At 47.2% G+C, this 24,013-nt stretch overlaps 1 protein-coding gene across 1 annotated transcript in view; it reads left to right on the forward strand.

The window, feature by feature from the left end:
• The window catches only part of LOC144246356 (uncharacterized), a 387,512-nt gene extending 366,487 nt beyond the window's left edge, over positions 1-21,025 (forward strand). The window contains 1 exon segment of the mRNA XM_077783741.1: positions 19,034-21,025. Coding sequence (XP_077639867.1) covers positions 19,034-20,042 — 1,009 coding nt within the window. The 3' untranslated portion in view covers positions 20,043-21,025.
• Positions 21,026-24,013: the final 2,988 nt, after the last annotated feature.

Below are 24,013 nucleotides of genomic sequence, written 5' to 3' on the forward strand. Positions count from 1 at the left end.
TGTAGAGTGATCAGATAAGTTCATACAGCACATTCCTTCAAATTCTTCACAACTATGACCTTGGGCTAGAAGAAGTAAATTAGTGGCAGCTGCTCTGTTTTGCAGAACTGCATGACAGATACTACCTATATTTGTGGCAAGCTCACTTAACATTTTAGATGGAACACTAATTTATTTTTCTGTCCAGTAGGCTAGGATTTTTAATTGTGTGAGAGCTTGCACTCAAGCAACTCGTGGGGTGAAAAATGAGGTTAGTATTACAGAAGTGTACCCTACTTCATATTTCTCATGTTCTTGATTGCTCTGTTTAACATGAAAGGAACAAACTTAATTCTAAATACAAACTATATTTATGATAAACTTAATGTTATGCTTTTGATTATCTAATTGATTGTCCCTCTTTTTCTTTTGCCATTGAAAAGCAATGGCAAAATGAACAGAAAAATCACAGGCATTACTAAAACTCATTAAAACTTAGTAAAAAAGTCTATAACATAATTAAAAACACACTTATGAAAAAACTTAAAAGCCTACAATCTTCTGTGGGTGAAACACAAATCTTTGTACAATCCACTTTTGCTGTGCATCCTCTGATTTACTTGTGGAGAGATTAGTGTTCTCTTGAAATTGATAAGTTTAACATTCTTCACTGAAATCTATTCAGATTCTGCACCTGCTAAAACACAAACAAACTCAACACCCCCCACAGGGACTGGAGGGTCCTCTCTCAATTCTGTTTCCTAAAATTTGCATGAAGAAATGGAAATATCAACATCTTTGTTATAAACATGAAAAAACATCAAGAACAAAACAATGTATATACAATTAATATTACATATAAAATTACAGTTACCAAGTGCTACACTATCAAATTGTCATCCCAGAGTCTGCAGCAGCTGATAAACCTTAAAACAACAGAGATTTGGATAAAACATGTCAGGATCATGTCTCTCCAAAACTCCCTTTGAGGCTCAGCTGCCCTATATGGTCAAATTGTTAAGCCAAAAGGACTTGAATACTTTTTGATGCAGAGAACACCTGGGTCAATCACACCATCTACGTAGAGCCAGAGCTTGGCCAGAGCTCAAACTCTAATTGGAGGATATGTTTTAACACATTATAAAACAAAAGTCCTAGAAATAACAGTTATAAGTAAAAAATCTTATTATTAAAAATTTATCAAACTATTAAATAATTGAACCTGTTTAAAATCTCTTTCAAGACAAAAATTCTCTAAATACAACAAACCCTTTCTTCAGAAATCTGAAAATTTGAAGTCTGAAATTTTGAATTAAAATTTGGACAATGAATTTTTAAAGGAAGATGAATTGCAGCTGCATAAAAGATTGGATAAAGAAAACACATGAGTAGTTAAAAAATCAAAAACACAGGATCCTGAAAAAACATCTTGTAATCAATCACCTAAAGAGACAATAAAACATATGAAAACTGACTGTAAATACTATAACAACACCTTAATACCTTAATACCTTAATAATAATTCTTATCACAAAAATCAGACAACTCACATTTTATGATCAACCTATTAACAAGAAATGTTTAAAATAGTTTAAGACAATCCTTTTAAAGCACTCATATAACATTAGTAATAATCACTACTTATCATTACTTACAAAAACTTAACAATCACTATTTATCGTATTATCTATAAAACTTAAAAATCATTATTACTTATATTATTATCTATAAAAACCCAAAGACAGAGATTACAAACTTAATACTAAAATTCCATCAGATGACATTTTCTCAACTCTTTGTTTTCAGAGACATTTTTGGTAATTAAATCATTACTAACATTTCTATCTTTATACAGTGATTTTTATCCATATCATATTTGAAATAACATTGATTCACATAATGTTCATCCTTCTTGGTATCTTGGAAAACACTCGGTCCTGCTGTACTTTTTCATTACGTCTCTGACTCTTGTAAGAAATTGGGAAGATGCTGTTGAAATTTTTGCCGTAGTGTTGCGATCCCGCCACCGGCGGCGCTGCTGCTCTCGGCGTTGTCGCTGCCATGGCAACCAGGACTGTGCCGCCATCTCCGCCGCCATTGCTGGGCGCTGCGGGGAGATGAGGGGCGGCGCCGCCTCGCTCCCATCCTTGTTGTGTCACCTTGTGGATGGGAGAAGAGACACCCCCGCCACGGCCGCGCCCCGCCTGCTCGGGCTCCAGCGCGGCTGAGCCCCAGGAACACCCCTCTCCCCCCTTGCGCTGCTGCTCGGCAACAAGGAGCCTTCCGTCTCTCGGCTGATGTCCGCTCCGCCCCGGGCTCGCCTCCGGCTCGGTGCTGGCCGGCCCCGCTCTGTCTGGCCCCGCGCCCGCTCCGTTCTACCTGATCCCCGTTCACAAAAAGTGAATTTGGGATCCCAGTCCCATTGCCATAAAGCAATTTGGATCTCAATTTCCAGCACCTCAATGCTACTAGTGTCTATGGGAGGTACAGGCATTTCAGAAGCAGAGATGGGAATGGGAAAATTTGTGAGAACCGGAGGCTTTGGCTCACTGGAGAGAAGCGAGGGTTCACATTCCTTATTTTTCTCCAGAGCTGTCCGTATCACTTCCACCGCCCTCTTTTCTGCCTGACACATTAACAATTCGTTATCAACCACTCTCCAAAGTTTACTCATTTTCTTGCCCGGTTTATCCTCATCTAACACTAACTCCCACAACTTATCCCCATATCTTCTCCATTCTGAAAGTTTATGAACACTATGGGCGTTAATGAAAAAGCCGTAAGACTCAGCATGATGCAATAGCGAAGGGAGATCCTTATCTAAGTCAATCCCCCTAATCTGCCTTTTTCTAAGAGAAGCACTAAATAAATCATATGCTGCTTGCCTTTCTATGATTACGTCGGTACCGTTGCTGGCTCCTTCAGGCTTCGGCAGCACGTATCGGCTGAGCTCGCCGCTGCGGTCACTCAGGGCGCGGAGCAGAGCGTTTCGCCTCTTCTCTTTATTTTTGCCGTCCTTCCAGCCGCAGGACCCGAACCCCAACGCAGCACCCCTCTCGCCTTAGGCTCGGATCAGGTCCCTGCTTTCGGGCGCCAGTTGTTGGAGGGATGCCGCGGGAGAGAAGACTCATGATATCATGATCATCAAGTCTCAGTTTATTGTAACAGATTACACAGTTTATATATGTTCGTTAATTAGCTCATACATATTGCAAAAGCCAAGCTCATGATTGGTTGCTACGTGACTTGTACTATTATCTTAAAAGTATCTTTATGATCGATACATGCCTGTCCGGCTGGCCTTGCAGTTAGAACAGCTTAGTACTCCTTTGTTCTTCTCTATCTACTTCTACATACCAAGCAGTTTCAATATCCTGCTTTCTGCACACCATCTACTCTTCAGGGTCATGCAAACTTTGCAGCAGTCACGTAGCCCTCCCTATTTGGATTAATTTTACAGTATCATGTCCCCTGTTGTACAACCATTCCTCTGTCAGGCTCTCTTCACATCTCACCCCCCAGAAGATGTGTGGCTCATCCCACACCTCTGTACCTGCCCCTAAAACATCAGCGTCTGTAACCCCATTGGCCCATGCCTTATCTCAGCCCACCTAGGAGCCCCTGAAAAGGGGGCTCCGAGAAGCCATGCGGCCACTTGGAACCTCTTCCCGCTCTTGGAACCTCTCCCCTCTCTTAGAACTTCCTCCCCTCTTAGAACCTCTCCCTCCCCCCCTGGGGCTTCCCCTCTCCTAAACCCTCCTTTTGTCTCTCCCCTCCCCTGCCCTCTTAATCCCGGCCACATGCTACGCCTGAGAGCACGAGGCTCGGACCTTCCTACACCCCCAATAAACCTCTTTCCCCAAGAGCAACCTTCAGAGATCTCTGCCTCCCTCCACCCACACCGTGCTGGAGCGTGGTCATCCCGCATTTAGGTCCCTGGGCTATTTGTTTTTTGAGTTGAAAAGACTAAAGTGGTTTCAGTGGTATAATATACACATCGCTTGTCAGGTTGAGATCAAAGCAGCTTTAGCTATAAGAGAATAGAAGATGTCTGCACTTGGCAAACTCTTATTTTTCCTCCACGTATGCTGTACATTCATCAAAGAGCATCTTCACAAGTCATACTTTCAGCTGTCAGCCACTCCTAAAACTATTGCAGCTGCCTTCCTTTCTTCCTCAAAAAGATAGAATGGGGCTTTTTTCAGCCCCAGCCATCCTTCTCACTGTGCAGAGATAGGGACTGTGTAGTGCCATACAAGTTCCTCAGCCTGGGGACAGGTGCTCATTCTCTCCTGCCTCCAATGGTGTGAGTAACAAACTTGCAAGCAGGAGTCACTAACAGAAGCAGGTGTCTCTCACTTTTTTTCTTTTTCTCTCTTTTTTTTTGTTGTCACTTTCCAGTATTCTGTGAGCAATAAAAATCCTTAAATATTTGCAGGGGAAACTAAATTTTTTGTTCTTGTTTTTGCTTGACTAAAAATCTGGGGGTTTGCCAAGATACAGATCAAACCAACAGCAATCACTGTCAGTGGTATTTTTTTCCATGTTGAAAAAGTTTAACAATTAAATTCCATCATTTACTCTGACATGTTGAGATATCAGTCACTATTGCATGGGCCAAGCACTTATTCTGGATTATATCTCCCAGTTATATAACCAAGTATTCCTTCAGTACGATGGTCTTTTTGCTAAAAGATTTGATGTTCCATAGAAGATGCAATTACTGTACAGAGTTTGTGCATAAAAAGAAAAATCCTCAATCTCTGACATATGTATAGAGCTGACAAAGGAAAGAAATTCAGTATCAGAGCTGGGTAAAATGGCTCATGGTTCAAGTGGTTGTTTTTAATGCTTTTAATAAAAAAATCCTCTGCTGTTGTTTTTAAATACATGTAGTCAAATCTGGAAATTTGAGCATAAGAACATAATGTAGCCACAGTAGGATAATGGACTGAAAAAAATAACCACTGAAAAGACTGAATAAAAAATAAACACTCCCCACTTTGTCCCCCAATTTTTCTGGAATTGTTTAAAGCTAAAAACTACAAAACCAAAATTTACAGAGCTATTTTTTCTGAAGTGTGGACTATACAGTAGTGATAATGAAAATGAGAACAAGCCTCCTGGGATGGTTGTGCTACTTTGCCCTGCCAGATACAGAAACATTTCTATACTTTAAGTATTTTATGTTGTTTTAAATTTTATTTCATTTCTAGGGAACAACAGTACCTCAGGTCATTTTGATGTCAGATTGTATTTCACATCATTTCTGTATGAGGTGCATTTCTTTTCTTTGGATACTTCAGGAAAACATTATGAGGAGCCTGAAAATTGATTATATGAGCTGTGGTCAGGATGCAGCCTTACAGAAAAATCATGAGCACTAAACTTTCCTTGCCAGCAACAATTAAAATATGTAAACCAGTATTTTAAAGAATTTGAGTTGAATGGTGATGACTTTAAATGGCTTTTTAAAGATGGTGACAAAAGTACTTATGGGTATTTTCCCCTATACTCATACAATTCTGTGTCTTTAATGCACTGTAATCATAATAAATATTTCCAGAACTGAAGAAACAGAGCCTGAGAGCTTGTCCATCCTAGAAGTTTCTATTGTTCTCATAAATTTTTCTCTACAATTATCTCTTCTCTTGGAAACACTGTGACATAACCATGCTGCCATAATAAGCATAAGCAGTAGAAATCAAATTCAGAGCTACACAACTTATTTTACAAGGAGAACAGATAATGAAATGGTAAGTAGTGTCAATATACATTAATGGAAAAAATTGCCTAAGCCCTGCATGGCTCTGAAAGAGCAAGCTTTCCAGTTATTTTCGAATATTCTGATCCACATGGAAAATGCAGAGAAGTCCTATTTTGCAGGGCTGATTTGCTTCGTATGTGAGCCATAGCAAGGTCAGAATCCTTGGAAGGACACTGCTTCTTACCTCAAGATTTCTGTGAGCTTCTGCCTTGCTTCTGGCTTGGAAGACCTTGAAAGGCAAAGAAAGAAGAGGAAACCAGTGCACTTTTAACCAGGGGTGACTCAAGAGATTAAATCGCTGCCCACTGGCCATGCTTCACAGAGCACAAAGCGAAGATTGACTGCCCATGACGACATTTGAACCTTGTGTCATTGCTGTGAATCCTCCTGGGTGTACCTTGCTCCTTAGACTGAAGGCACTGTCATTGAGCAAGCTGGGGGTTAAAGCAGCCTTTTTATTTTGGATAGTAATTCACTAATACTTGGGGACTGAGAGGATTTGGGTTGCAGTACTTATTACAGCCTATTTCTGCCTTGGTGGAAGGAGGTGAGAAGTACAGAGTACCTGAAGCAAGGAAGAATTGAGATATGCCAAAGAACCAAAAAGCTTGATTGGCCACCTAGAGCAAATCTTTGTGGGCTTTAGGAAACTGTGGGGTGGCTGCTCTCACCTGCTTCATGACTGGCCTTTCTTTTCCTGCATATTATTTTCATTTCTACTGTTTGTATTGTTTTTTCTTGCACTTTGCTCCTTACTATGAATTAGTATGCTGCTCAAAGCTAAATATCAGCCAAATTGATAAAGATAGGTTATTTATATCTTCTCAGGATTTAAATGCCACAGAAAAAGTTGGGGGACTTGAGCAGATCAAGCAATGTTTTACCCTGCAGCCCCATGTAAGTGACTAACTGCTTTCATGGCAGGTACATTGACAGCTTTAGTTTGGATATGGAGGGAAAATAGATTGTTTTTTGGAAGACACTGCTACTTTACTCAAATTTGCTGCACTACAGCTCAAGGGTTAGAGCACACCTAGACAGTGTGACCATGCTGTAACTATCACTGTGTTCATTTGTAGTTTTTTTACTCAGAAGTTGAAGCTTCTTCTTCTTCCTTTAATTAGCTGCCTCTATCAGGACCTGTTTTGTTTTCTGCTATAAATGGTGGGTCAAATAAAAAGAAGGACAGATTTCAGGCAATTTGAGAAATTTTTCTTCTTTTATTATTTCTTCACACATATATATGTAGATATTGCTGAAGGGCAGCTATTACTGAAGGGTAGCTCAATCTTTTAGGACTAAATTGTTCCCTAGGAGTTGTAAAAGTGACTGTGTAAAGAAAACTTCAGCAATCTTTCCAAAGATTGCTAAAAAAATTCAAGAGTACTCTGCTGCAAAATTTCAGGCATTTCAGGGCATTTTCACTTCAAACTTCAAGCATTTCTATGGAAATGCTCAAGAGACAGCATACTTAATATATCCAACATCTCTGTTTGCAAAGAGTCTTTATTTCAGATAGAGGTATAGGAAGGACATTCTCAAAGATATAGAGGGTTACGTACAAAGAATGACGCATTTCAGGCAATTTGAAAAACTTAACTTCTTTTATTAGTTTCTCAAACATAGATATTCAAGTATTGTTTAAAAGCAGACAAGCAACTGGGGGAATTCTCTAAACTAAGGGTAATTCTCTAAACTAAGGGTTTAAACTAATCTAGTCTAAACTCTATTTCTCTACACTAAGGGTAGCTTTGCAAAATAGTTATATACTGCCAACACTAAAGGGCCTCTGGAATGAATGCTAAGAAACAAGTCTAATTAAAACTACAACTCACTAAATAACTACATTAAGTCCCTAATAGGCTAGGTTGCTGTCTTCGAGGTATTCCAAGCAACCTCCATCAGCTTCACTGTTGTTCTTCTGCGAGGGTGTGCAGGTGGAGCCCGTTTCTGCCTCCTTGACTTAGGCAACAGCACTGTTGCAAATGGAAGGTGAAGGGCAAGGCCACTCATGGAAGTGTCTGCACAACGAAACCATGTGCTGCACCATCTTCCTTTCACAGGAGCAGGAAAGCAGCTTCAGGATTGCCACGGACAAATACAACAATCACAAAGAGTCGACGTTGCAGCAATCGGCTGCGAACTTCTCCATCAGAGCTTTGTGCAGGGAATTCTTCTCAGTGTTGGAGAGCATCATCCAGAGGTGAAAGTGCAGCTGAGCATAAGCCTCCATTGCCTTTCTGTGGGCATCCGGATCTCGGGCCAAGTACTCAAAGAGGTTGAGTGGCTCAACCTTTTGCATTGCTGGCGGCAAGCTGATCTCTGCAGGAAGCTTCTCGTTGCCTAGAACAAAATGGTCCAGGCGTTTCCATTTCAGGCAGAGCTGCATGTATGCCATGATGTCCTACAGCCGCAGTGGAAATTCCTTCCTGCGCCAGTAGATGGGCGGTAAGATGTTTAACACATGCATGACCAGAGTCTTCCAGTTAGAGGTGGAAAAACCTGTGCCGCTCAGCATGCAGGTGAAGAGCTGCAGGTATTTCAGGTGCAACCTCTTACATGGTATCTGCCTGGCAATGTGCTGGAAGAATTTTGCCTCCGCCACAGCGAATGTCTCAGGCCATGCTGTTCTTGTGAGGATGTTGGCCTTGGCGGGCTGACTGCTCACAAGGTTACCGGAGTTGCCTTTCTGGGCCTCTAAGGGCTGGTTGACCACAAAGATGTCATAGTCCCCTTGGCACACCCAAAAAAGCATCTCCACTGACAGGGTCCTCTTGCCTCTGCTCAGCTGGAATTGGCAGGACCGGCTGCAGGGCTGAAACACCAAGTGCCATGAGTATGACTGAGGCACATGCAGCCACGAGCATCTCACCATCTGGAAGAATCAGCGGGAGGTTTTCTCCACATCCAGGTAGGAGCCGGTGCAGAGTGTCTCCAGGAGGCTGCGCTGCTGCTTCCGCCGCAGCTCCTCCTGCGAGTGGTGCAGGAGGCACAACAGCTTCTCGCCCAGCTGCTCGCTCTCACACGTGCACACCAGCTCCACACGGACGCTGAAGGTCCTTGCTGCCGTCTGCCCTGCACTGCTTGGCTCTAGGTGGAAGGTGTGCCCTGGTGGGATTCAGTGGGACCAGCACACGGTACACCCCATCCCACTCATGGGGGTTCCAGCCCTCAAAGGCACTGCCCACCCCAATGGCTACTCGAGGCACCGGATCAAAGCTATTGCTCACGCTGTACACAAAGACACGTGTGAAGCTCTCCATCAGCTCAGCTGTCACTGAGCAGCCTCTCTCCAGGTCCTCCACAGGCCACTCTATACCATCCATTAAAAGGATGTCCTTCTCATTCCCAGCATCTTGGGTGTCTTCTCTGTTTTCAATTCCACCACTGGCATTTTCTTCCCTGCCACCATCACTGCCACCTTTTTCACTGGCAGCCACATTACCTTGTTCCTCTTCTTGTCTATCATTATTCTTGTTTCCCTCCACATTCACATCATCCTGTTATTCATCCTTGTTTCTATCATTGCCATCTTCTGCTATCACATCCTTATTTACTTCCTCAGGTGCAGGAAAACCACTATGGGCAATTTCATTCCCACATTGATTGCTATCTTCCTGCCCAGTCCAGTCTTTACTTCTTTGGTCATTGGCACATCTGCTTTCCTGCACCTTCACATCCATGTATTCTTCTGTTCCATCTACATTGTCTTCACCTTCATTTACATCAGTGTTTTTGCCTGCCTTTATAGTAACACTATTGTTTTTTTCTTCATTTCCTTCTCCTTCTTCCTTTCCAGTGTCCTTGTCTTGGTCCACCTGTACATCCTTAGTTTTTTCTTTATTTGCTTCTCTAGATCTTCTTTATTTCCAGCAACATTGCCAGGTTCTTCTTCATTTCCTTCAGTGGTAGTGTCTCCTGGCATATCCCCATCACTCTGTCCTTCTTTCTTTAAGTGATAGCCATTGTCGACATCGCTGTCTTCCTTCACATCATAATTGCCACTGTTGACATCGCTGTCCTCCTTCATCTTCACATCATAATTGTCTTCAGTGGCATCATCCTTGTTGCCATCATCTGCAGCCACAGGACTGCCTTCTCTGTCATCTTCAGTGCCGCTGTTTTCTGCCTCCAGAGTCATATCTCTGTCTTCTTCACCTTCCTCTGGATCAGCAGTGTCTTCTTCCTGTTCAGTTATTCTCTCATCTCCCAAGGTCTTTCGGGAGCTCTGGTCCTTGCTGCTGCTGCTGGCCTCACAGCTCCTTCTCCTGCAGCCCAGCCACAGGCCCAAGAGGAGCAGGATGCCAGCAAGAACCCAGAATGGCCACTGCTGCAGGGCACCAAAGAGCATGGCTCCCCAGCCCTCATCCTGCTGCTGCAGGGGCCCCTGCTCCAGCTCCTGCATCAGCCGGGCCATCTCACGGTCCAGCAGCTCCTGACGCTCCCGCATTCTCTGGTGCGTGGCCTCATCCAGCCCATCCCCAGCTGGCTGGGGGTACTGGATCAGGCTTTGCACAAGCACAAACAGCAGTGACAGTAAAGCCATGGTCTGCAGGAGGACACACAGGAGGGGCTCAGTGGGGCCGGAATGGAGACAGTGAGGGGCAGGAGCGGCAGGGATGTGGTGGCAGGAAGGAAAGGGCCCCCGGCAGCTGGCAAGGCTGCACCGCTGCCCCGCGCGCCCCGCGCCCCCAGCAAGGCGCTGCGCCCGGCGCTGGGCCCTGGAGACGGGGCAGCCCCGGGGACCGGCGCTCCTGTCCCAGCCCTCCTCCAGCCCCCTCTCCCCTCTGCTGTGCACTCACCGCTTGCCGAGGCTCTACTGGGGCAGCGGCACCGGCCTGGGGCCTTTTATAGTTGCCCCCATTGTGACACGGCCCCTGTGCTGTCACAGAGTCCAGAGCGCATCACAGGCCAGCCCCGCCCGCCATCCCAGCCTGGTCATGGAACTCATCATGGCCCCGATGCAGAGAAGAAAGGAACTGAAGTCTTTTTTTTGCGTTTCAGGCTCTCTTATGTAGTTTGTCTCACAGCCACACAGCACTCCCCCTACCCCAGACTGGATGTGAGACTTCAAAAGGTGATGCATGTAATCTGCATCCTGTTCTGTTCAGCGCTTGAGACAAAACACCTCAACACCTCTTTCTGCTGCTGCTGGAAGGGGCAGATGAGATGGCTTGAGCTATGCTTGTAGGAAGCTACCAAAACAGTAATAGCCTCTTCAGCTGCACACTCACTAGGCAGAGGAATTTACCTCAAGGCACATGTTGGACCTGAAGGCACATCTGGAAGTGAAAAAGCATCTTGAGAAAAAATATCTGTGTTTAGTCTCAGAGGAAGAATTTGAGCCACCTCAGAGCATTTCTGTTTTGTTCTATAATTTTGGGGTTGGCGGCTTTTTTTTTTTTTTTTCTTTTTTTTTGAGGGCAAAATAATTGTAATAAACACTACCAAATGTGAATTTCCCCTCTCCCTTCTTTGATGGAAGACAAGCAATGAAAAAGTGGCAATTGCTCTTTCTCTGCATCTTACTCCAACATTTGCAGTTATTAAAATTTGTATCTTCTTTTCACTAGTCCATCAGTTTGAGGTGATGTCTGCAAATGAATAATAATTTTTCTTACCACTGTATCCTCAGCTTTAAGAGGATTCTCTCCCTTTCATATTCAGATCTTTCATTTTCTGCTTTATGCATCCTTTAAAGACCAGAAGCCTTTTCCCTCTGCTTTTTAATTTACTTAGGAAAAGCACATTACTTAAACAGTTACATTTGGTTGGTTGAAGGTTGCCCATGATATTTATTTAGCTGGAGGTTTATCTGGCTGTCAGAATAACTCACTGGAGAGATCACAATTTTATAACAATGCTGGTCAACCAATGTGACCTTCAACAGGACCACCTGTGGTGAACCTTGTGAGCCCGCCTGTGGCACTCATCCCTGCCTTTTCTGGCATGATTTTATATGCTACTGCACCTCAGGCACACAGTATGTAACTTCTGTCAAGCCTTCAAGACACTAGAAGTGTGATTCTGGAAATGCTGATAAATATAAAAGATACGACTCAGAGATAGCCATGTTACCTCTTCTTCTAAGGTTTCCAGGCCTGTAAACGAGGAGGGACAGGAACAACCAGACAATCAATTTATGGAACACTGAAAAGGTCAAGATATTGTAATATGCTGTATTGCACTGAATCTATGGGATATTAAAATTCAGATGGTTCATTCCTAGAAAATATTTGCAGTTGCACAAATAGAGAAGCACAGATTTCCACCATGGTGGCAATTACACAAACAAATGGATCTACTCCAATTACAGTTCGAGACAAACATCCTTGTGTGAGCTTCTTTGGAGCTTTTATATTTGGAGTACTGAGTTGTTCCACTCAAGCAGAGGAACTTAACCTGATACCAGGGATGGAAGGCTTCTTCCCTTCTTCTTTCTCATAAACAAAATGATGAGAAAACATTAACAGTCAGATCAACCTCTGTTAACCTTTTAACTTCAGCTGTTGATATGATTAAGTCAGGAGCCTCTGTTAGACTATTTTTACCTCTTATTTTCTTTCTCTCCTTTCTGATCCTTAATTTGCACTTCACATTTCAATTGATTTGTTGGGCTAAGGAATTTTGCCACTATTAGCTTTACTTTGACAAACCTCTCTTATTTTAGTATAGAGGGTCCCAGAAATTTAGCTAGGAGCCATTTTGACATAAGGGAAAGATCAGGTTTCTGGTCTATGTGACCCTGTACATTTTACAGGCTTTTGAGGAAAAACTCCTTTTCTACAGGATGCAATTTCTAAACCTCTGGACATTGCTAGTCTAATCGACCCCAAGTGGTGCCCAACATTTTTTAAATCCTTATCAAACTCTGGACCTGCAGCTACAACTGAGGCTGCAGCAGGAACACATGGAGCATAAAGGGTATTATATGTATCTCGCAGAAAATAGTCTTCTCAGTACATCCCTCCTCTCAGTGCTTGCTTATATTAAGCACTGAAAGTCACAGTTCTCTATACACAGCAGAACCTGACTATTTAGAAAGGAAATAATTTAGCCAGCTAACCCAGACAGAGAATTGAGGCATTACTTCAGGAGAAATGAGGAAGGTGATGTCTGTCATTAGTCTTCAGTTACAAGAAGAAATAAATCCTGTCCCAAATTAAAGCAAGAGTTGCAGACCTCTTGCATTGCGACTACAAACAAAGTTGAAAGAGTATTCTGGCAAGAGCTTCTGAATTTAAATACAGAAATGACACAGGTCACGTGAGAACCAAAGAATGGAAACATTAATAAAGGAAGCAAAACCCTGTCCATGTCACTCCAAGATGTCTTCTGATATCCATGGCAGAATGGTGAATTTGACAGAAACATTTATGTCTGCCAGGCAGATATCCAGTTATAGGAAAACATTCTGTTTGTCTATGAAAACGCAGTTTTCAGTAAAAAAGATGAAAAGTAATTTTGAATGTATATAAACAATACAAAATCATTCTTCAGGATATCTTTATGTATCAGGAGGCACATCTTTTATAACACTTTTATTCCTATATTTGTGAATAACTGTTTTGCAGTGCTATTTTAACTCAAATAATTAAGCTTTCCTTCTGTTTTATGTTTAAAAGTTTGGGGGTTGGGGTTTTTTGGCATTTGGAAGCAAGTCAACTGGAGAGCATTTTCTGTGCCATCTGAGGTCAAAAGTAACAGCATGGAGTCAGAGAACGCTATTCAGCAGGCAATTTGTGTCCTCAGTTGGGTATCCCTTCTGTAGAATGCAGCTGGTATAAACTATACAGGGTCTGGGGCTACAGAAACAGCAGAAATTAAGAAAGTGAATTTTCTAGAAAAGCTTGAAGTATAGAAAACTTTGAGCATGCTGTTAAAGAAGTTGTGAGTTTGGTTCAGGGGACTGCAGAGATGATCCCTTCTTCAGTCATATTTCAGTTGTTAATACAAGAGGAAATAGATCTTTTGATCACATTTTCCTGTTAATAATCTGTTTTTAAACACTTCTAATAGATTGTTTTGCACTCATAGTATGATAAAAAACACAATTCTTGAAAAATTCAGCTACATGTGAAAATTAGATTTGGAAAAAATGGTGCTTCTTTACAAGTGTTGAAGTAGTTCTCTCTTCTTTGAGTAACTCCAGCTTTAGAGCAGGTATTTGAAAGTTACTAGTGAATCATACCTATGTCCTTCACCATTCTAAACAGACATCTGCACTTTGAGCCACTTTGGAAGCCTCAGCTGTTATGTGCAGTGCCTTCTCCATAAATAGCCAAAAGTTAGGGTGCTGGAGACTCCATCTTCACTGAGAAAATCCATTCTAAAACTTGCTGAAACTATTACTATTTAATCCCCAGATTCTAAAGGTGTTTCTTTTTATCCCCATTCATTCTTTGTACCCAGCCTGAGCTCTGGGGGTGCCAGGGGTTCTGGAGGTCCCATTTGTATTCCTAAAGCTGCCATAACCCCCTGGAGGAACTCTCCTGCAAAATTAGTTCTGCTCTCTGAGTCTATGGCTTCCACAATCCCTTTTATTGGAATTATGTCTTTTAGAAATGCCTTAGTAAGTGATCCAGTGGTTGCTGAGCAATCAAGAATTGCTTTTTGCCCCCCTGTTAGGTGAGATGGTGTCACCAGAAGATATTGAAGCCTTCCTGCTCAGGGCATTTCAGTGCCAGGCTCTTACAAGCACACAGAGCTGTGCTGGTTGAGCTGACCATGGGGGTAACCTGCGCTTTGTCTGATTCCCTTTCCTCAATAACAGCGTGTCTTGGAACTCTTTTCCCTTCTGCTGCCCTTGAAGAGCCATCCACAAAGACGTTTTCTGCCTCAGGCCAGGCAATGTCTCCTGAATCTCCCCCAGGCTGGGTCTGGAGCTGTGTCCCTTGAATGCAGTGCTGGGTTTCTTCCCAGCCCCTCTTTGGGCTGTTCAAACAGGAGGCTGGGTTAAACCCTTCCCCTGTCCTCAGTTCTGAATCCTCCTGTGCCACTGAACAAGTTTCACACTGTAATAACCGAGCACTGCTCATCCATTGCGAGGCTCTTTTGGTTATCAAAGCTTGAACTTGATGGCAGACTGGAACAGTCGGAGATCCTGTTGTCATCAGGTTTTGGGCCTCGGTTCCCATTGAAGCTGTGGCTGCACAATTTTGCAGCCAATGAGGCCACTGTGGCCACTGGGTGAAACATTTTGGCCCAAGGATTCCTTTGGCATGGCCCCGTTGAACATTCACCTACAATTCCAATTTCTTTTCTGAGTCTGCAAGAGCCCCAGCTGAGGCATCAATAGTTTTGGTTGTTCATTTTCTCAAGGTTTGCTCTCTTTCTCCTGTCCGTGACACAGCATGGAGGCTGTCTGCGGTTAAAAAGTCCTACAAGGTTCTGGCTGGAACAGAGAATCCTTAATCCATGTTGTGTAATTCCTATTAATCCTCAGAATTGTCCAGCTCCTTTTTGGTACTGGGAAATGTTACTTCTGTGATTACCCAGACCCTCTCTGGGTCAATCCACCGGGAATCTTCAGTCCCACTATTTCCCAAATATTTAACCTTTTTCTCCATCATTTGCCTTTTTTTTATTTCAAAAACTAAAAGATGATTTTTAGACAGGAAATTCAGCCATTTCACTGGGGCTTTGTCTACCACTTGTTCTTGTCCTCCTCATTGGAGCCATCTGATTCCCTGACTGGCAGGATAGGAGTGCTGTAGGGAGACATCCCTGGCTCCAAGGGCCCTGCCTTTAGCAGGCTCCATACCAGGCTGTGAGCCCTTCCTTCCCTCCCCTGGAACAGGGTGTTGCTTTTAGACACCACTTGTCCTGGTTGCTTCCAAGTAGTTTGGAGAGGCTCCACATCAAATTTTCCCTGGGGCTGCCCACACCTCTGGGTTCCCTTCAGCACAGGCCTTCCCAGACATTTGACACAAAGGTACAGCAGCAATAGCCTCTGTATCACCTTTTACGATATTACAATGCCACCATCAAATTCCTTCCTAGTTAATTACAATCAGAGTAGGAAGAAAAAGAATTTAGTTTATTTCAAACCTATCCCCCACAGCTCCTAATAGTGATTGAACAAATGACACCAGCTCAGCTTTCTCATTTATTCCCTTAATAATGAAAACACTCCTTTACAATTTTCCCCCTTTAGGTGTAATATTCAGAGTGGATGGAGAGGCCCCTGTGTCCATCAGGAGAGGCCTCCTCTGGATGCAGACCCAGCCTGAATGTTCTCCAGGGCTCCAGTGTGGTGGGTCCCCGGTGGGATGGGAGCTCAGAGAGCCCTGCCAATCCATGTCCATGCAGGGGTGGACTTGCTCCTGCTGAGGGTGCTGCTGTCTGTGCTTGCAGTGTCCTTGGGCTGCAGCTGGAGCCCTGACTCCTTCCCAGGGGCTGTTTGGGTGGGCTCTGCCCTGGCCAGGAGGGCAATGCCTCTGCCAGGTGCTTGTGGCCGACCCCGTCATGCCCTGGGTGCTGGGGCCCCCTTGGGCCCTGGGGTTGATCCCTCAGGGGCTGTGGGAACTCTGCCGTGGCCTTTGCCTTCAGCTTGGCCTTTTGCTCATCCCTTCTTGCCTTCAGCTGCTGTGCCCTTGTGCCCAAGTGCTGCAGGGCTTCTTGTGCCACTCCTGCAGCCCCGGTCACTGCCTGTGGGTGCTCATCCTCTGGGAGCTGCTGAGCTTTCTGCAAAACCTTTTCTTTCTGCAGGGACCCAAAGCAAATCCTGAACAGCAAATCCTGATCCTTCCATGTGCACTCTGCATTTCCCAGCTGTTCCCTTGTTTTCCCCCCTGTGCTCAGGGTCCCTGCCCAGCCCGTGTGGCAGAGCCGGTGCCTGTCCTGCCGCAGTGTCCAAAGGCGGCCCCCCCGGCGGGCAGGGCCGGCAGCTCCCCGGGGCCGGGCAGCGGCCGGGGCGTCCCGCAGCCTCCTGGGGGCCGGGGGCCACTGCCGGCCCTGCCCGGGGCTGGTGGGGTCAGGCAGCGCCCGGCGCTGAGCCCCGGCTGCCCCACAGCCCCGGCCCGGCCCCGCAGCTCCCCACAGGCCCCAGCCCGTGCTCCCGGTGCCGCACCTCTGCGCCCGGTGCTGCCGCTGCCAGCGCAGAGAAACCCCTGCCATCCTGACCTCCTGCTTTTCCTGTCTGGGAAACTGGGGATGGAAAGGATCTGGATCAGCTGGAAAATTTCGAGAATAAGACCCTGCTGAAAATCATCCCAATCCTGAGTATTTTTCTCCTTCTCCTCTTTTCCGTCATCCTTTTTATTACCACATAGATTCCTCCTGCTGCCTCTTGCTGTAATGATATTGCTGCACACTCCCCCTTCACCTGATCCCTTCCCAGCACACCAACACCCTCCATTCCCTTGTTTTCCAAATGCCTTCTCAATTTCCCTTATTTCCTCCCTGGGTGTCCATGTCCTTAATTACCTCTGGGGGAATGTGCAAACTACCTCAACATTCTCCCAGGGGACCCTTCAGAGACATTTTGGGATCATCATCCCTTTGGCCAGGACCCCTCCCTGGCTTTCCCTTTTCTCCCCTTCATGGGTGCCCTGCCATGTTCACTCCCCGAGGATCCCAGGGCACTCACTGATGAGATTTTCAGTGCTCTCTCCCTGCTGACTCTTCACAGACCCCCTGATGTGTCACTCGTCTGTCTCCTGGTCACTCCCGGGTCCCCAATCAATCCCCGGTGCCGCCACCAGCCAAGGGAGCCGATCACCCAAAGTGGGTGAGGCTCCTTCAGCTGCACTCCCTGCCCGCCGCCCCGGACAGTGTTGGAGGACACAGCCTCCTTTTCATCCTAATTCTCCTGGCCACATCTTCCTCTCCCTTTCCGCATTGACTGAAGTACTTGAGAGGTACAGACTTCCCAATCCACCTACTACATACTCCCATAATATGCTCCCTGTTTTTATATAGCAAATGATATTCATGGCTCTGTTAAGTCTTTGTTTTTCTTCTGGAACTTCTGAGCAGGACCTTGGCTGAGGAGCAGTCTGTGTCATCAGTTAATAACATTTTCTGAGACAGATTGTGTCTGCTGTCACTTCCTTATGTACAGGTCCCTGGCCCTATCTCTGAGCAGATTCAGAGCATCTGTTTGTAAAGACACTTTCCTGTGGTTCCTTCCATGGGGTTCCCCGTTTGTGGGACATCCCCCCTGGAGCAGGGTGTCCCCTCTGTGCTGCAGCCCCAGGCTCGGGCAGAGCTCAGCCAATCAGAGCCCGCGGCGCTGATGACTCACCAGTTGCCAGGCAGACTCGCAGCTCCCCGCGTTCCCCACCTGGACCCACCTGCGCCCCCCCTCGGCCCCATGGCCCCGCGAGGGGAATTTGGGGAGGTGGGAGTGGGGCAGCGCCAAGGCCGGGCCCCCCCGCGCTGTCCTGGCGGGAGCGGCTGCAGTGGGGACCGAGTGCGGGCGGGAGCGGCCGAGAGCCCAGCGCTGCCCCAGCCCGACCTGCCCCAGCTCCATCCCTGCCCCTGCGCTGGGATGCTGTGGGGCTGGGGGGAAGAGGGAGCCGGCAGTGGGTGCTGGGCCTGGGGGCAGGAGGAGAAGGGAAGGAGAAGCAGGCTTGAGGAACAGAATGGTCAAAGGATGCAGGTGGCAGGAGAGGGTGGGATTGTGCAGGAGAAGGAGGAATAGGAGGAGGAAGAGGAGTGTGAGGAAGAATAGGGACACAGGAGGAGGAGGAGCAGAAACAAGGATCACCACAAGGTTCCATCCCTCCTTGTATCTATAGCCTCCCCTCAGCCCCAGGAGCATTGCCACCCCACATGCAGCAGGTGACTGTTGAGGGGTTCCACGATTTTCACAGGGGTGGGTCATGGCATTCCTTAGCTTTATTGGATTAAATGTTGGTGATTTATTTTTTTTTAGGGGCTGAATCTTTTTGTTTTGGAGGAATTTTTTGCTGAATCTTGATGTTTGGGGAGGTTTTGATCTGTGTCTTAAAGTTTCGAGGATTTTTATGCTGAACCTTGGTGTTTTGGAGGTTCTTATAGACACACAATGCCCAATGACTTGGTGAGATGAAGTGGGGACAGGAGGAACTCCCAGTCCAAGATGCTCTGTTCTTTTTTTTTCCCCCAGACCAGGATTTTTCATTCCCAGGGAGGAATGAAAATGGAGGAAATGGAGGAGGAGGAAAAGCCCTGGAGATCCCACACAAGGAGTGGCAGCAAACCCAGCCCAGGGAGCTGCGGGGAGGAAAGAGCCCCCCTGAGCCAGGAAGGTGGGCAGAGATCCAGCCAGAGCTCAGAGCTGGTGGAGAAACCTCGTGGCAGGGAGAAGCCCCACAAGTGCTTGGAATGTGGGAAGGGTTTCAGCCGGAGCTCCCACCTGATCGAGCACCAGAGGATCCACACTGGGGAGAGGCCCTACGAGTGTGAGGAATGTGGGAAGCGTTTCTGCTGGAGCTCCAACCTGAGACTTCACCAGAGGATCCACACCGGGGAGAGGCCCTTTGAGTGTGGGGAGTGTGGGAGGAGCTTCAGCCAGAACTCCATTCTGATCCAACATCAGAGGATCCACACTGGGGAAAAGCCCTTTGAGTGTGGGGAATGTGGGAAGAGCTTCAGCCAGAGGAGCAGCCTGATGCAGCACTCGGTAATCCACACTGGGGAAAAGCCCTTTGAGTGTGGGGAATGTGGGAAGAGCTTCAGCCAGAAGGGCTACCTGATGCAACACCAGAGGATCCACACTGGGGAAAAGCCCTATGAGTGTGGGGAATGTGGGAAGAGCTTCAGGCACAGCTCTGGCCTGAGGAGACACGAGAGGATCCACACTGGAGAAAAGCCCTACGAGTGTGGGGTGTGTGGGATGAGCTTCAGCCTCAACTCCCAGCTTACGGAACACAAAAAGATCCATACTGGGGAAAAGCCCTACAAGTGTGGGGAATGTGGGAAGAGTTTCAGAGAAAGCTCAGCCCTGATTCGGCACCAGGTGATCCACACTGGGGAACGGCCCTACACCTGCTTGGAATGTGGGAAGAGCTATGGGTGGCACTCAGACCTGAGAAAGCACCAGCGCATCCACAGCGGGGAGAAGCCCTACGAGTGTTCCCAGTGTGGGAAGAGGTTTCGGATCAGCTCCAGTCTCCTCGTACATCAGCGGAGTCACACAGAGGAGAGGCCCTACCGCTGCCCCGACTGTGGGAAGGGCTTCAAGCACAACTCCCACCTCACCGTGCACCGGCGCATCCACACTGGGGAGAGGCCCTACGAGTGTGGGAAGTGTGGGAAGAGCTTCTCACAGAGATCAGCCTTGATCAAACACCAAAGGAGGCGCCACTAAGGGGGGAAGCCCTGTGAGTTCCCCAAGGGTGGGAAGAGCTTCTTATGCTCCTCCCAGCTCCATTCCCTATGGGAGGATCCACGTTGGATGATCCTCAGTGACCTTCATTGGGCAGTCTTGGTGATCTATGGGCCTGGTTATCTGTGTTGGGAAGACACTTGGCTGGGAGGCTCCACATCTTCCTCGTTCCCTGTGGGCACCTAGATAAACCCAGTGGCAGGAACATCCATTGGGGCACAGACCAACAATGGGAATTCCTTGGGGAGAGCACATTTAATGACTTCCAACTCCATAAAATCTTTTGCATTCAATCCTATATTCTGGTGGCATCAAGGAATACTGAATGGTCTTGGAGGTATGTCCTAGGTTGACTATATGATGCTTGTATCTCCAGTTGTCTGTTCTGTTTATAGTGAATTATAATTTTTGCACCTTTAAGACTTGTTCCGAGAGCAAAGGAGGGAGAGAAGGGCAGAGTTTGTTTTCAGAAACTGCACTCACTCCTCCACATTCCTGCTCCTGGGCCGGGTTGTCTGCAGATGGACAGACAGAGGTACAGATCTCTCCTTTGCTGTTAATTAGTTTTAGCTAGCTGTGGCAGAGAAGTTCCCTGGACTGTGGCTGTTTTTCCCTTTTCTTTGGACCTGTTTAAACCTGCTCTGGCCTGAACACCCAGAAGAGCACCGGCAGCTCACACCTGTGGCCCAGCGGGCCATGCCTGGACTGTGGCATTTCCAGCACCAGAGGGACTGATAAGAGACTGAGTGAGCTGAGCTACAACCCACGGAGGGACTTCCTGAGTTTGTCTCTCTTTTAGAGCAGCAAGAGGTTTTATTGTTTAATATTGTTTAGGTTTTATTCTTTAAAAAACAGTTTTTTCCACTGTTCTCCAAGGAGATACTTTTCCCAAACTGGCTGGGGGAGGAGCCAATTGAATCTGCTTTCCAGAGGAATCCCTTTGGAGGTTCTCTCCCAAATTTGCTCTGACCCAGGACAAGGTCTTTTCCAACTTCAGGGATTCAACGATTTTGATTTCCTATTGCCCAAGGGTGTCTTCTGCAGCCAGATGGTGGAAAAACTGGGGAAAAGACCAAGATTTTGGAGACAGTGGGGTAGAAACTCCACCAAAAATGTTCTTCCCTCCACCCAAGCACGTGGATCCTCAGCCGGCATGGACATGGAAGTCTTTTTCTTTTGGCCTTGATTTTGTTTTAATTTCTCTTTATCCCTTTAAAATATCCAATATTGAAGTAAAAATAGACATTGAACTAAGTTAGTGGATGTGGTCATGGTAGGACATAGACATGGTGGGACACGTGTAAGAATGTGCCCTCTGTTGACAGAGTAAACAAGTTAACCTTTTGTTCCCTTAAAAAGGACAAAAGGCCAGGTGTTTCTCTCCTCAATTTGGTTGAAAGACACCTCATAGGACCTCTGGGACTTCACCTCAAACTTAAGGGTAGCTAATTGTACAGGAGCCAAAAAGTCCCACCTAAGCAATTCCCTAGAAAAGAAGAGAACAAAATAAGTTAATTGCTTTTGTGAAGTGTTTTAGTAAGAGCAAGAACCTTTTGCCCTGACTTGGCTTTTCTCTGTAAAAAGCTTTTTTATTTTTGACTTTTATTAAAACTTTTTATTTCCAACACTGTCACATGAGCCATCCTGCTTGTTTTATGCCACCTGAGGTAGCTGAGCTATCAAGGGTATAATGCTTATCTCTGAGAGCTTATAAGACCAGGCTCAAAAAGAGAAAAAGCATTAGACATGGAGAGTGACATGGGCACGCATGGACATGGAGGGGGACAGGGCCATCCCTAGGGACATGGGGAGACACAGGCATGGATGGAGACATGGGGGGCAGTGACAGGGATGGAAACATGGTGGGGAGACAGCCATGGGTGAGGACATGGTGGGACATGGCCAGTGACAAGTGGGGACATGGCCATGGCCGGTGCCATGGGAGGAACTTGCAGGGGATGAGTGGGATGCTGGGTTTGAAGGAGTTGAGGGTTCCTGGGCAGGACTTGGACCTTGCTGAGGCCTTTGGGGAGCCCAGGCCGAGCGGCTCCGGCTGCGCTGGGAGAACCTGGTGGAGGTTCTGGGGCAGCTGCTCAAGGACCCCTGACCTGGAGCCCCAGCTGGGCACTGGGCTCCTGGAAGGGGATGAACGTCCTTGTCCCTAGGAGGGAAATCCCAACACCCCCAGGGTGTCGGGGACAGCTGAGGGGTCACAACAGGGAGGGGAAAGCCCACCAGAGCTGTTCTCCTAAGCTACATCCTAAAAGTCCCAAAACTCAGGGATTCCTCCCAGGAAAAAGCTGCCAGGAGCTGCCTGAATTGAGGGAAAGGGGGGATGTGATCCCCAAACTGAACAGGAGGGGCCTGGATCCCCAAATCCAAGCCCAGGGGTGAGAGATAGAGCTGGAGGCACAATGGGGAAGGGGTGGGAGAGCAGGGGAAAAGAGGATTCCAACCAGGAGAGGAATGGGACCCTCAGATTGAGTTGGGAGGGGTCTTTGGGTTGGGGGAACAATGGGAGTGGGGAGGGAAGGGTGGGGATGGGATCAAAAATGGGTGGTTCCATGGGGATCCCTTAGTGTCCCCATCACTTGATCCCTGGAGTGATTTCCGTGAGGCTCTGGGAGGGGGGAATGGATCTGCACTGGGTGGGTCCCCAAGCCCCCTGCCCATACCTGGGGGGCTCATGGGAGGTTCCCTCTACCCAAACGCTGGTGCTGCAGCCATGGGGGAGAGGTGGGTAGGAAAGGGGGATCTGGGGTGGTCAGGGAGGAGGAGCAGTAGGAAGAGGAGAGAGAGATGAGGAGGAGGTTAGGGAAAAGAAGGAACAGGAACAGGAGGAGGAAGAGGAGGAACCGCAGCAGATCCACACGGTTTGCCTGCCCTTCTGCCGAGTCTGCAGCTCCCCTGGTCAGGGCAGCATTGACTCCCCCAGATCCTGCAGGTAAGTGGGGAGGTGGAGCTCACCCCAAATCCATTGGGGGGTCTCTGGGAGTTTTTTTTGCAGGGAAAGGGATATTTGGATCTTGCATTGCACCAAAGGTGAGATGCAGATGCCCCTTTGGAGACTTGTGAAGGGTTCCTGTAGCGATCTCTGTACTGGCTGGGGCAGTGGTAACAGTTTGGGGGGGACATTGGTTTTGGGGTTCCAATTGGCATCGGAGTGGGGAGAGCAGCAATGGCCAATCCTGGATCTGGGGGATCCCAGCAGCCTGATGGAGTGGGGGACTCTGGAGATGAGCAGAGTCTGGGCCCATCCAACTGTGAACAGGGTGGTGACTTCTCGAGCTGGACTTGGGCAGCAGGACCAAGGTGCTCACCCTTTGTTTTTCCCCCAAGCCAGGATTTGTCCATCCCAACCTTTGTGCAGGTGGAGCTGGTGGAGGCTGTGAGGAAAAGGAAGATAGCATGGAACACTGAGGCAGGTGAGGAGGAAGTCACTGCCCCTTTCCCCCTCTCCTCTGCTCCACCTATCAGGCCAACATTGCCCCTGGCTGCAGGACAGCGCTGCTGCCAACGCTGTCCTGCCAGGGATGAATTGGTGGGATCTCCTTCCCCTTCCCTCTGGCATGGAGGCAAATCCCATCCTCTCCTTGTCCACCCTCCTTCCTCTTCTCATTCTATCCTTCTTCCTTCCACATTCCTTCCTCTTCTTTCCTTACCCCAGGCACTGAGCTGCAGACAGAGACCTGGGAGGACAAATCGCTGCTCAGAACCTCTGTTTTGAGGCTTTTTTGAGCAGCTCCACAGCATGGGAACCCAATGGGGAGGAAAAGCCCTGGAGATCCCACACAAGGAGGGGCTGCAAACCCAGCCCTGGGAGTTGTGAGGAGGTAAGAGCCCCTCTGTGCCTAGAAGGCAGCCAGAGATCCATTTGGCACTCAGAGATGGTGGAGATGACTCATGGTGGGCAGAAGCTCCACAAGCGCTTGGAATGTGGGAAGGGCTTCAGC

The sequence above is a fragment of the Lonchura striata genome, chromosome 6 (assembly GCF_046129695.1).
Source record: "Lonchura striata isolate bLonStr1 chromosome 6, bLonStr1.mat, whole genome shotgun sequence".
NCBI lineage: Eukaryota > Metazoa > Chordata > Aves > Passeriformes > Estrildidae > Lonchura > Lonchura striata.